General features: G+C 38.2%; 2 protein-coding genes across 2 annotated transcripts in view; one reads left to right on the forward strand and one right to left on the reverse strand.

The window, feature by feature from the left end:
* The window catches only part of Fam13b (family with sequence similarity 13 member B), a 106080-nt gene extending 99092 nt beyond the window's left edge, over positions 1-6988 (forward strand). Inside the window, exons 21-23 of the mRNA XM_023703374.1 lie at positions 6-94; positions 1325-1426; positions 4521-6988. Coding sequence (XP_023559142.1) covers positions 6-94; positions 1325-1426; positions 4521-4644 — 315 coding nt within the window. The 3' untranslated portion in view covers positions 4645-6988. The remainder of the gene's footprint in view (positions 1-5; positions 95-1324; positions 1427-4520) is intronic.
* The window catches only part of Pkd2l2 (polycystin 2 like 2, transient receptor potential cation channel), a 71767-nt gene continuing 65710 nt past the window's right edge, over positions 5038-11094 (reverse strand). Inside the window, exons 13-15 of the mRNA XM_023703329.1 lie at positions 8658-8770; positions 8030-8132; positions 5038-5122 (exon numbers count right to left, since the gene is read on the reverse strand). Of these exons, the coding sequence (XP_023559097.1) occupies positions 8036-8132; positions 8658-8770 (210 nt within the window). The 3' untranslated portion in view covers positions 5038-5122; positions 8030-8035. The remainder of the gene's footprint in view (positions 5123-8029; positions 8133-8657; positions 8771-11094) is intronic.

Raw genomic sequence — 11094 nt, forward strand, 5'->3', positions numbered from 1 at the left:
CACAGTCTTCATTGGAAAACTCAGAATCTGATACTGAAGAAAATAAAAAATTGGCTCTGGATCTCCGATTGTCAAGTACTCGAGCAGCTTCTATGTATGTATGCTGGTTTGTGATTCAGCCTATTTAACAAAGTTTATATGCCAGGAAACTCTATTTTTCTATTACTCTCCAAGTAATTGAGCACTTGGAGAGATTAGTACAAGAAAATAAGAAATAATCAAGGGATAGTCCCTTATAGTGTAATATAGTTTAATAAATACATATTGTCATTCTCACTTTCTTTATTGAATATAGTGTTCCAGAATTTAAAAAAAAAAAAAAAGCTTTTGTGTTTATAACAGTGTAGGAACCATCTGAATTGATGTGTTGATAATATAGAATTATTTAGGTGTAGTACTTAGTACATAAAGGCTATATATATAGTGTAGTACATGGCCTCTTCTAGAGACTGTATGGTTTATGAAAAAGGTTCCTAAGTAGGAAGACACCCTGGGAATTGAAGCCAGGGCTACATCATACCCAACCTTTTTGTGTGTGTGGTGGTAGAGGAGTAGTAGGTTCTCACTATATTGTCTAGGCTGGCCTCGAACTCATGGTGACTCTGCAATTCTGCTACCTCAGCCTCCCTAATGCTGAGATTATGGGTGTGGGCCATCAGCCCCAGGCCCAGCTAATTCTTTTTTTTTAAGAGACAAGGTGTAATTATGTAGTTCAGGTTGGCCTTGTCCTTCAACTCACAGGGATCCTCCTTCCTCAGCTTCGCAAGTGCTAAGATTATAGGTGTATACTACCATGTCTGGCAAGATTTTTTTCCCAAGTGTTGATGATAAGCTGTATTTTCAGCTATTCTGGTTTAATTGGTTTGAGGTAGAGTTTGGCACTGATTTGCACTAAAGGCTCCCCAATTTACTTATTTACTTATTCATGTATTTTGTACAGGGACTCACTATGCAGCCTGGATTTGTAGTGATTCTCCTATTCTCAGCCTCCCCAGCACTAGGATACAAGCGTGCGCCACTATGCTCAACTTGGTTGCCTCAGCATGCCTGTGGACAGGACCAGTAGGCATGGCATGTGGTACCAGGGATCAAGCCTAAGCAGGCTCACCAGGCCTCCCAATTGATTTTAATCTGAGCCAGGACTAGAAACTAGAAATGCTGTTAAGAATATAATGAATAGGGGGCTGGGGAGATAGCTCAGCTGAATAAGCATTTACCTGGCAAGCTCAAGGGCCTGAGTTCAGTCCCCGGCAAAAAAAAAAAAAAAGAATATAATGTATCAACTTTGTCCTTTCATTAATGTGTTACTCCATTTTAATTTTAGGCCTGAATTATTGGAACAACTTTGGAAAGCCAGAGCTGAAAAAAAGAAACTACGTAAAACATTACGGGAATTTGAGGAAGCGTTTTACCAACAAAATGGAAGGTTTGTTGAGCATCACAAAATAAGTCATCTATCTCTATTTGCTCACTTAGTGCTTATAAGTTAAAATAGGGAAATATGTTGGATTAGAAGTAAGTTATGGCATTGAAAGTAAAATTTTATGACATTCCTTTATGTTCTGAAGTCCTGCTTCTAGTAATGGTAATGAAAAGTCACAGCTGAAGTAAATAATTAATATTTCAAGGTTGACTAAGCATAGTGGCTCAGGAGGCTGAGGCAGGAGCATTTTAAATTCAAAGCTACTTCGGGTGATGATTATGAAGACCCTGTTTTAAAATAAAACAAAGGGGGTGGCTCAGTGGTAGAGGACTCCTGGTTCAATCTCCAGTATTGCCGTAAAAATAATTTCAAGGTTGTTCTAGGGCAGCGATGGCAAACCATTTAGAGCTTTCAGTGATAACAAACAGCTCATTGCAGCACACATGCCGTAGGTTTGGCACGATTGCCCTAGGGAATGTTGGTTGAGTTGCAGAGGGCCACCCACCTGTCTCCTACCCCATGCTGGGTGTTGACCTGGGGCTTCACTCATGCTAGACAAGCCAGTGATCTACATCCCAAGCTCACAGTTACTTTATTATTTAATTCTACATTCTCACCTTTGAGGCACTGCTTATGAAATGAGATGTTTTTCTTTTTTGGAAGGGTTCTGCTACTAGTGATGTTTTCAACCACCTTGGATTGTGTGTGTGTGTGTGTGTGTGTGTGTGTGTGTGTCTTCTGAGACAGGGTTTCACAATACAGTTCAGGCTAGCCTTGAACTCACTTTGTGGTCCAGGTTGCACTTCATCTTGAAGCAATCCTCCTAGCTCAGCCTCCCAAATGATGGAATTACAGGTGTGTGTCAGTAGGCCCACTTGGATTCTTAATTTTTGTCTTCAGATCATTGTGTTTCAGCTGTATGTTGGGCCATTCCAGGCTGCACATTTTGAAGGAAACAGTACAAACAGCCTTTGTTCATGAACTTAATTTGTTTCACGATTTTGGAAATAATGGCCGTGGTGTGTTTGTCATTCCATGCTCAATTTAGAAACCACTGTATAGGCAAGTGCAGGGACCAGGATTTAATCCCCAGCACCACATGCCACACCAGCCTTGCCCTGAGGCACGCTTAACCAGCAACTGAGTCCAGCCATGGTAGTGCATGCCTGTAATCCCCATGCTAGGGAATCACTGAATCTGAGCTGCGTAGTAAGACCCTATACCAAATATATAAAATTTAAAAAAAAATTTAGAAACAACAACAAAATTTTTCTCGTGCTGGCCCCACCTCTGGGCACACTGAGGTGGTGACTGAGACTGGGCATGATGGCACGCTCCTGTAATCCCAGCACTTGGGAGGCTGAAAACAGGAGAATTACGAGTCTGATCTACTTAGTAATCGTAGAGGCCCTGTGCACTCTATAGACCCTGTCCTAAGTTTAAAAAAAAAAAAAAAATTCCAAGCACTTTTGTTGTTGAACCAAATTGTTTGCAAGCAAAAGCATTCATGGGGGCCAGGGAGATGGCTCAGTAGAATAAGCACTTATCTGGCCTGAGTTTCAATCCCTGGTTCCACCAAAAAAAAAAAAAAAAAAAAAAATTCATGAACCAAGGTAGTAATGTATGTGGCTCCAATAAAACACTATGAAGCATGTCCCTTCTCTCACTGGTATACATAGTTGACCCTGGGGACTCTCTTATTATCTATTTTTCAGAGTCTCAGTATGTAGTGCAGGCTGCCCTTGAACTTGTAATTTTTTATGTTTCAGCCTCCCTTATAAGAATGTACCTCTATATTGGGAAACTCTTAAAAATTAAAAAGAAAAAAAACTCCAGCTTGTGGTGGCTCAAAGTAGTTACATTATCTTAGACCTCAGAAAGTACTTAAGGCTCAGAAAGAGTTTCCAAGTAGCCACAATACAAATTAAAAAACTGGTTTACTTTAAATTCATTTCCTCTACTTTCAGAGTCTCCTGTATAGATTTGCATGTACAATTAAGAAAATCTGAAATACAAAAATTCATTTCCTGAGTGCCTTCAATTTCTTTATATTATTGGTTTTTCATTTGTGATTTCTTACATCTTTTGAGACAGAGTATATCGTTTAGGCCAGCCTTGAACTCTTTTTTTTTTTTTTTTTTTTTTTTAATTTTAGGGAAGAGTCTATAGGGTGTTCAGGGTCTCACTACTAAATCGGACTATGTAGTGATCTGCCTGTTTACAGCCTCCCAAGAGCTGGGATTACAGGCATGTGCCACCGCATCTCAGTTGCCTCTCTCAGCACATCCTGGGGATCAAAGCCCCAGCCCCTGCACCTGCTTGCAGATGCTTTAATCTGCTGAGCTATTTGGCTAGCCCTTTGAACTCATATTAATCCTTTTGTCTCAGCCTCCTAAATGCTGGGATTACAGGCATGCCCCGTCACACGCAGCATTCTTTATATTTCAGAAGATTTCATTTATAATTATACCTAGGAAGATTTATTGCTTTAGCTAGTGATTAAACTGAATAGCATTGGTCATTAATATGAAGTTAGTAAACTGGGTTGGCCAAATAGCTCAGTGGATTAAAGCACCTGCATGCAGGTACAGGGACCAGGGTTCTATGGCCTGCCAGTGCTGCCCCCGCCCCCAGGGAATTAGAGACTGGGCTTGGTGGCATGCACCTGTAATCCCAGCTCTAACTACTCTTTTTGTTACAGGGATGATGGCTTACTTTTTTAATTCACTAGAGCCACAGTTTACTAATTGTAAACTGTACTTTATATAGTACTGTGGCTTTCTGGCACTTGAAACAGATACAGACCCAGCAGAGTTCAGCAGTAATTTCTTATTAAAATAATTGGGTTACTTCTGATTTTCCACACTGATCACTGATAGAGGAGGTATAGCATTACTTAGTTTTATTAGTAGAGAAACCCATCGAGAATAGTACAGTATTTTAGAAGTATTCTTCGGGGATGAATTAGTCTGGTAAATTTGGGGATAAGAAAGTTACTTAAGCAACTTTTTATTTGAATTTATAATTAGTAACACTGTATCTCATGTTTCCAGATGATCTCTAGAGAGTGTTAACAGATTTTTCTTCTCCTCCTCAGGAATGCCCAGAAAGAGGATCGTGTTCCAGTGCTTGAGGAATACAAGGAGTATAAGAAAATTAAAGCCAAGCTCAGACTTCTTGAAGTGCTTATCAGCAAACAGGATTCTTCAAAATCCATATAGAATGTGCTCCTTGAAAATTCACATCATAAAGTCAGTTGTATTTCTTGACGCTATCATCATGTGTACTTGACTGGTCTTTGAGTTCATTTTGTCAGGCAATCAGAGGATTTCATTTTGTATGTGGTTGTGGAGCCACTAAGCAGGGAGGGAGGGTCAGCAGGCCCTCAGGAGTGTAGGTGGTGTGCCATGCGACACCGTTGGCACACGTGCAGTCTCCTTCATTCTGTGCTACCAACACGTCCTGTTAGCAAAAGACTAGAATTTTATCCTTTCAACTTCAAGAACTTTGGAAATGCAAAGCTTTTTGTTACTACTTTTTTCTTTTCTTTTCTTTTCTTTTTTTTTTTTTTTACATTACTGAAGAAAACTGAGAGGAAAAGCTTCAGACTGAACTCTTCGGTTGCCTTTTTCTTACAGAGTGACTGAAAGTATAAAGGAAAAATCTGTAGAAGTGCATATACGCAACTGTTCCGTTTTCCTACAAAACAAAAATCAAACTCAGATTGCAAATTCTTCTGTGGAGCAACTTTCTGTTCAATTCCCAAAGTGACACCTTCTCACAGGTAGAATATTAGCAAGATTTAGCAGTTCAGTGGTCACACAGCTCTTGGAGGAAGATAACATTAGGTAGACCAAAAATGACCTTGGTTAGCCTATTAAAAACATACTGCACACATCACACACGGAACTGAATCATACCACATGCTGCCTATGGGGCTTACGTTTGTTCCTAAGTTACAATTTTTCAGCTGAGGATGTATTTTTTCAGGATCAGATTCTGGGCTGTTTCCCCAATTACCTCCAGATAATTTGAGCAAACAGCCATGTCCATATGTAGAGATGGTGCTCAGATTTTTGTGTTGAATCAAATGGACCTAAATTGGTAATCATTATGTCTAAGTAAATGATTTCATAACAAGGGCTATACCACTGCATTTTTACCTGAACTTCAGGGGGCTGTGTTTTTTTCTTTTCCTCTTTAAAATCAACAAAATCTACAATGAAACACACTCTAAAAGATACCACCTTTTGCTTAGTCACATTCTGTTGAAGCACCATTTGCAGTATGTGTAGTGGTAAGCCCCTTGTCGTACACTCTTTACACTCTTAACATCTTCTGTTCTTTGGCCTTGCATGGCTTTTCTTCAGGTACTCTTGGTATCCTGCTAATCATTTTTACCAAAGGGTGACTTCATTTGTATTAACAATAAAACAGGCTTAATCTAAGTGTTAATTTCTCTTCCTGGTGCTTGGGTTGATGATGAGTGCCTCATTCTGTGCTCATGATTTGCATGCAACAACTCATGCATGGTTTTAATTAGCTAATATTAAAAAAATGTGTTTCATACAAAAAATGGAATTTTGCAATATTATTTAATAAGGTGAGGGAAGCATGAACCTCAAACTTCTGGCACTATTACATAGTAAGCACATGAAGTAGCTTAATAATGTGTTTCTAGTACTTCACATTTCACTTATATGTGCAATGTCTTTTTGGGGAAAGGGGAGGCAATCCAGTGGTAGTGAATGTGTATTGGAGGAATTAAAAAAGCACTAAACCCAGCCTGCCTTGTGTATTTCATTTTGATTCTAGGTTATTCATAGTGTTATTCCTAAGTAAAATTGAAAACCCCAGAAGATACATCACTTTGATTTGCCTCCTTCGTGCGGTGTACATTTAATTGTTTTGGTCTCTATATAGTGTGACATCTGATTTTATGTGTATCGTTTGTTTTATATACCACATGCACAAATCTCCATTTGCACTATTTAAGTGTTTTAAATAATATATTCCTTCTTTATAATGGTATATCTATTTGAGTAGCTATTTTTAGAAGTCATTGGCCTCCCTGGTTTCAGTTTAGAATTAACAGCTACATTATGATGTTGGTGGTTCAGTGTTAATGTTTGGCTATGAATAGAGTAGGTAAATGGGACATGGCAGCACTTATGCTATGTGGAATTATTGTGTTATAGTTGGGCAGTAGATGGCAGAAGTAGGGAGTTTATGGTAAAAAAAGTGTGTATCTATATACCAGTATTATATAGATATATATGTTCACTAATTGCATTACTGTGTCTAACACTTCACTGTACTGTGTCTTTTGTAATAAAAGAACTTCCATGTTCTAAGTAATTATAAATTTATGTTTTTGCAGTTGGTGTTTTAAAAAGTTAGACTTCACATACTCCTTTTTCTGATTTTAGCCTGAGTGATTTGGCTGACCACAGGAAGGCCAGGAGAGGCTGATGAGTCAGCATTTATTGTTACAATGAATTACCCTATTAAGAAAACTTGAATGCATCTTTCTGAAAGAATAATCTGGCCTTACAAGGTAGTAATTAAAAATTCTTTTTTTCTTTTTTTTGAACCAGGGATCAAACTCAAGATCTTACACTTGCCAGGCAGCCACTAATGTCACTGAGCTATATCCCTGACCCTTAAAAATTATTTTATTAGCCAGGGAGATGGCTCAGTGGAATAAGCACTTCCCTGGCAAGCACAAGGGCCTGAGTTCAATCCCTGGTTCTGCAAAGAAAAAAAAAATTATTTGCTGCATGCACCTACTTCAGAGGCTGAGGCAGGTAGATTCCTGGAGGCCAAGAACTGAAGGCCACAGGGAAAGCTAAAGCCTTTACCCATTTATCTGTAGCCAGAGGAAGTCAGAACATGGTACTTAAAAGCATCAGTATTTTCGTGTGCTCTGCAAAAACTTTGTCCACATACTGAAGAGATATGACCTATGAAATATAAGCATTATTTTATACCCTCCCTTCACATTCCTAGGATTTAATAGTAGACCTCAGAATTACTATGTCTGTACTAGTGTGTGTATATACAGGAGAGCATATTGTAATATGTCGTTTTTTCTTTTAGGGGGGTTGGGGCTTTTGTTTTTTGTTTGATGCTGTGGATTGAACCCAGAGCTTTGCGCATGAGTGGCATTTCATTCCTGGAAATCACCTTATTTTTATAATTGACCCTAACCATATTTTGATAATAGGTGGTTTAATGTTTTGTTTTGTTTCTTTTGTAGTACTGGGAATTGAATTCAGGGCCTTCACACTGCCCTACCTCCCCAGTCCTTTTGTTTCATTTCGGTTTTTGAGACAAGATCATCTCACTGTATAGTTAGGGCTGGTCTCAAACTCACAGCAACCCTCCTGCCTCAGCCTCCCAAACATGCCCTTTTTGTTTTGAGGCAGTCTGAATTACTAAATTGCCCAAACTGGGAAGGGATTTGTGATCCTCCTGCCTCAGCCTCCCAGAGTGGTAGGATTAAGACATTAAATCACCTTTAAAGTGAGTCTAAAATGGGGAAAAGTTTAGGAAATACATGAATAAATGTTAGACATGCTCTGTGATTGCCTCAAGAAGTCTTACCTCCACTTAGTATTGTAGAGCTGAAAATTTTCTCGTCACTCGATTTAGTTTTAAACTGATGTATTGTATTTCCTTCTCCAGTTCCACAGCATATAAGAAGAGTCTAGAAAATAATTTAGAAGTTGTTAGAGAGTAAATCATTAATACACTTTATAAAGACAAGGTTATTAGTGCTTGTTAGGGGAAAATAGTATGTATGGTAGTGTCCTAAAATGTGCTTTTATATGGATGATTGTACTTCTCACATTCTAGAGCTAGGTGGAGAACAGTATCTGCTGTGCATATCGAATATAAATGCCAAGGCCGGGGAGCTAGCTCAGTGGCATAAGTGCCAGCCTGGCAAGCGCAAGGTCCTGAGTTCGATTCCTAGTGCCCAAAACCAAAATCTAACTTAGAGCAATCCTCCTGTCTCAGCATCATGAGTTGTGGGATTATAGGTGTGTGCCACCACATTCAAGTAAGTGGAGCTATGTGGTTTAATTTTTAAATTTTATTGAAAGTGGGACAAAACGCAAAAAATGGCATCTCAACAGAGTGAGGGTGTAGGTTCAATAAAGAATGTAACTCGTACCCACAACCCCTCGTTCATGGTGTCTCACAGTAAATACTGGTAACAACAAATGCTTACTCGCGAACTTCTTGTTGAGTGACAGGCTGGTAGTCATCCTGAATTTCTGTAGAGTAATACTTTTTCTGAAGTTTCTCTTTCCATTTTCTCCTCTGCTCCGCTCTTCGAATTTCCTGTTAATTTAGAGGACAAGTATGTAGCTTATCAAAGTTTTTTGGTTTTTTTTTTTTTTTTTTTTTTTTTTTTTTTTTTTTTTTGGCAGAACCAGGGATTGAATTCAAGACCTTGTGCTTGCCAGGGAAGCGCTTATTCTACTGAGCCATCTCCCCCGCTCTACTTACCAAGGTTGAAAATTACTTGTTCCTTAAAATCTGGAAACATTATTGTATGAAACTGATTTTAGAGATGGCTCTTTGATGACAAAATGTTTTTATAGAATAGGCTTGGCTGTTTATAACATTTGGCTTAGTTTTGACATTTTATTTTCAAAACAGTTCAATTTTGAAATATTACTTGTAAAGTTATACAGCAGTCTTAGTGATATCTTTTAATCGTTTTATTTCCCTCATTGTAATTGTATGTTTATTCTTTTTTTAAAAATTTTTTTAAATTTATTTTTATTTGTGTGTGTGTGTGTGTGTGTGTGTGGCCAGCTCAGCCCACCAGGGGGCGGGGCTGGCTGGCATGTGGTGCTGGGGATTGAACCGCGGTCCCTGTGCTTTGCTAAGCTTGTTCTAAGGAGGCGCTTTAGACCACTGAGCCATCTCACCAGCCCCTGTATGTTTATTCTTTTTAACCATTATATCACCTGTTTCACCGATCTTGCCAGAGAACCAGAATTATTTATTTTGTACAGCATTTTTTGGTTTAAACTCATTAATTCTACTTTTATCCTTATTGTTTGTCTGTATTCTATCATAGTTGGATAAAATTATTTTTGTGTTTTGGTTGTTTTTTTGAGACAAGGCTTCACTATATAGCTTAGGCTGAACTTGAACTCCCTATATATAGCTCAGGCTGGCCTTGAACTTGCTCCTGCCTGAGCCTCCTGAGAGCTAGGATTACAGGGATGTGGCACCACACTTGGCACTTTTATTTTTATTGATGAACTTAAGATAATTGCTCAGTTTCTTTCTTGGTATTTTTTAATCTCATAGATGATAATTTTGTTATTTTGTTTTCCAGGAATTTTGTGATTCCATTTTGGTTTTTTTGTAGTATAGGGATCGAACTGAAGATCTTGTACTTGCCATGCAGGTACTTACACTGCTGAGCTATCTTCCCAGCCGTTGTGATTCCACTTTGTATATCCTCTTTTATCCAAGGGTGTTTAATAAGGCTTTATGTTTTTTCATCAAAACACTTATTTATTTATTTGCTTACTTACTTAGAACTGGTCTCATTGAGTTGTCCAAGTTGGGCGTGAACTGTGATTCTCCTGACTGCCTACCGGAATGCTAGATTGCTGAAATACACCATTACATGCCCCACCAGATTTTGAGATTTTATTTTATATTTTTAGTATGCTTAAATTTATTTTTTAGAATCTATGGAGGTTTTGTGGACCAATAGATTACATGGATAAGTTTTGTAAATGAAGTATTATCTTCTGAGATTTCAAAATTTAATATGTAACTATAATACTACTTTATTCGTCGTATTCTTTTGCTTTGTTTTATCCTTACAATTTTCTTCATCTGCTGTGTATTCCTCTAATATTTGCATATGTGTGTGTGTGTGTGTGTGTGTGTGTGTGTGTGTGTAGCTGTTAAAATCATGCTTTTCATGGCCTGGTGGCTCATCCCTGTAATCCCAGCACTCAGGAGGCTGAGGCAGGAGGATCCCTGCAAGTTTGAGGCCAGTATAGACCCTGTCTCAGTAAAACAAAAAATCCCTGTTAGGCTTGGCTGGGTGTGGTGGTGCACATCTGTAATTCCAGCACTAGGAAAGCTGAGGCAGGAGGATCACTGCGAGTTTGAGACCAGCCTGGGTTACAAAGTAAGCTCAAGGCTAACCTGAACTGCATAGCCAGACCCTGTCTCAAAAAGATAGTCTATCAATCCATATTAGCCTTATAGTAAAGTTCACTTTGCATGATTGAAAGCTTTTTGTCTATAAATTTCCACTTTGACTTAAGTTACAGGCCCTAAAATCTTTTTATATGCAACAGCACAGAACTGGATTTGTTTTTCGATTCAACCTGGAAAATATTTTCAAGTAAATTTTATTTGTATGTATTGTTTCCTTTTTTGTCTTTCACCATGTATTTCATTTTCTGTTCTGTTTTGCTACTTCTACCTTTCAGGAATACATGTACATACTAGGGATTAAATCCAGGGCCTTGGTACTAAGCTACATCTTTAGTCTTTAATTTTTTTTTTTTTTTTAATTTTTTTTTTTTCCAAAGTTTTATTGACAAACAGATAGCAATGAGACAGTTTCAAATCATATCAGAAGGACAGTTTCAACAAATAATACACTGCATATATTCTTCTTA

Source organism: Octodon degus, unplaced genomic scaffold (genome assembly GCF_000260255.1).
Source record: "Octodon degus isolate 3935 unplaced genomic scaffold, OctDeg1.0 scaffold00169, whole genome shotgun sequence".
Classification (NCBI taxonomy): domain Eukaryota; kingdom Metazoa; phylum Chordata; class Mammalia; order Rodentia; family Octodontidae; genus Octodon; species Octodon degus.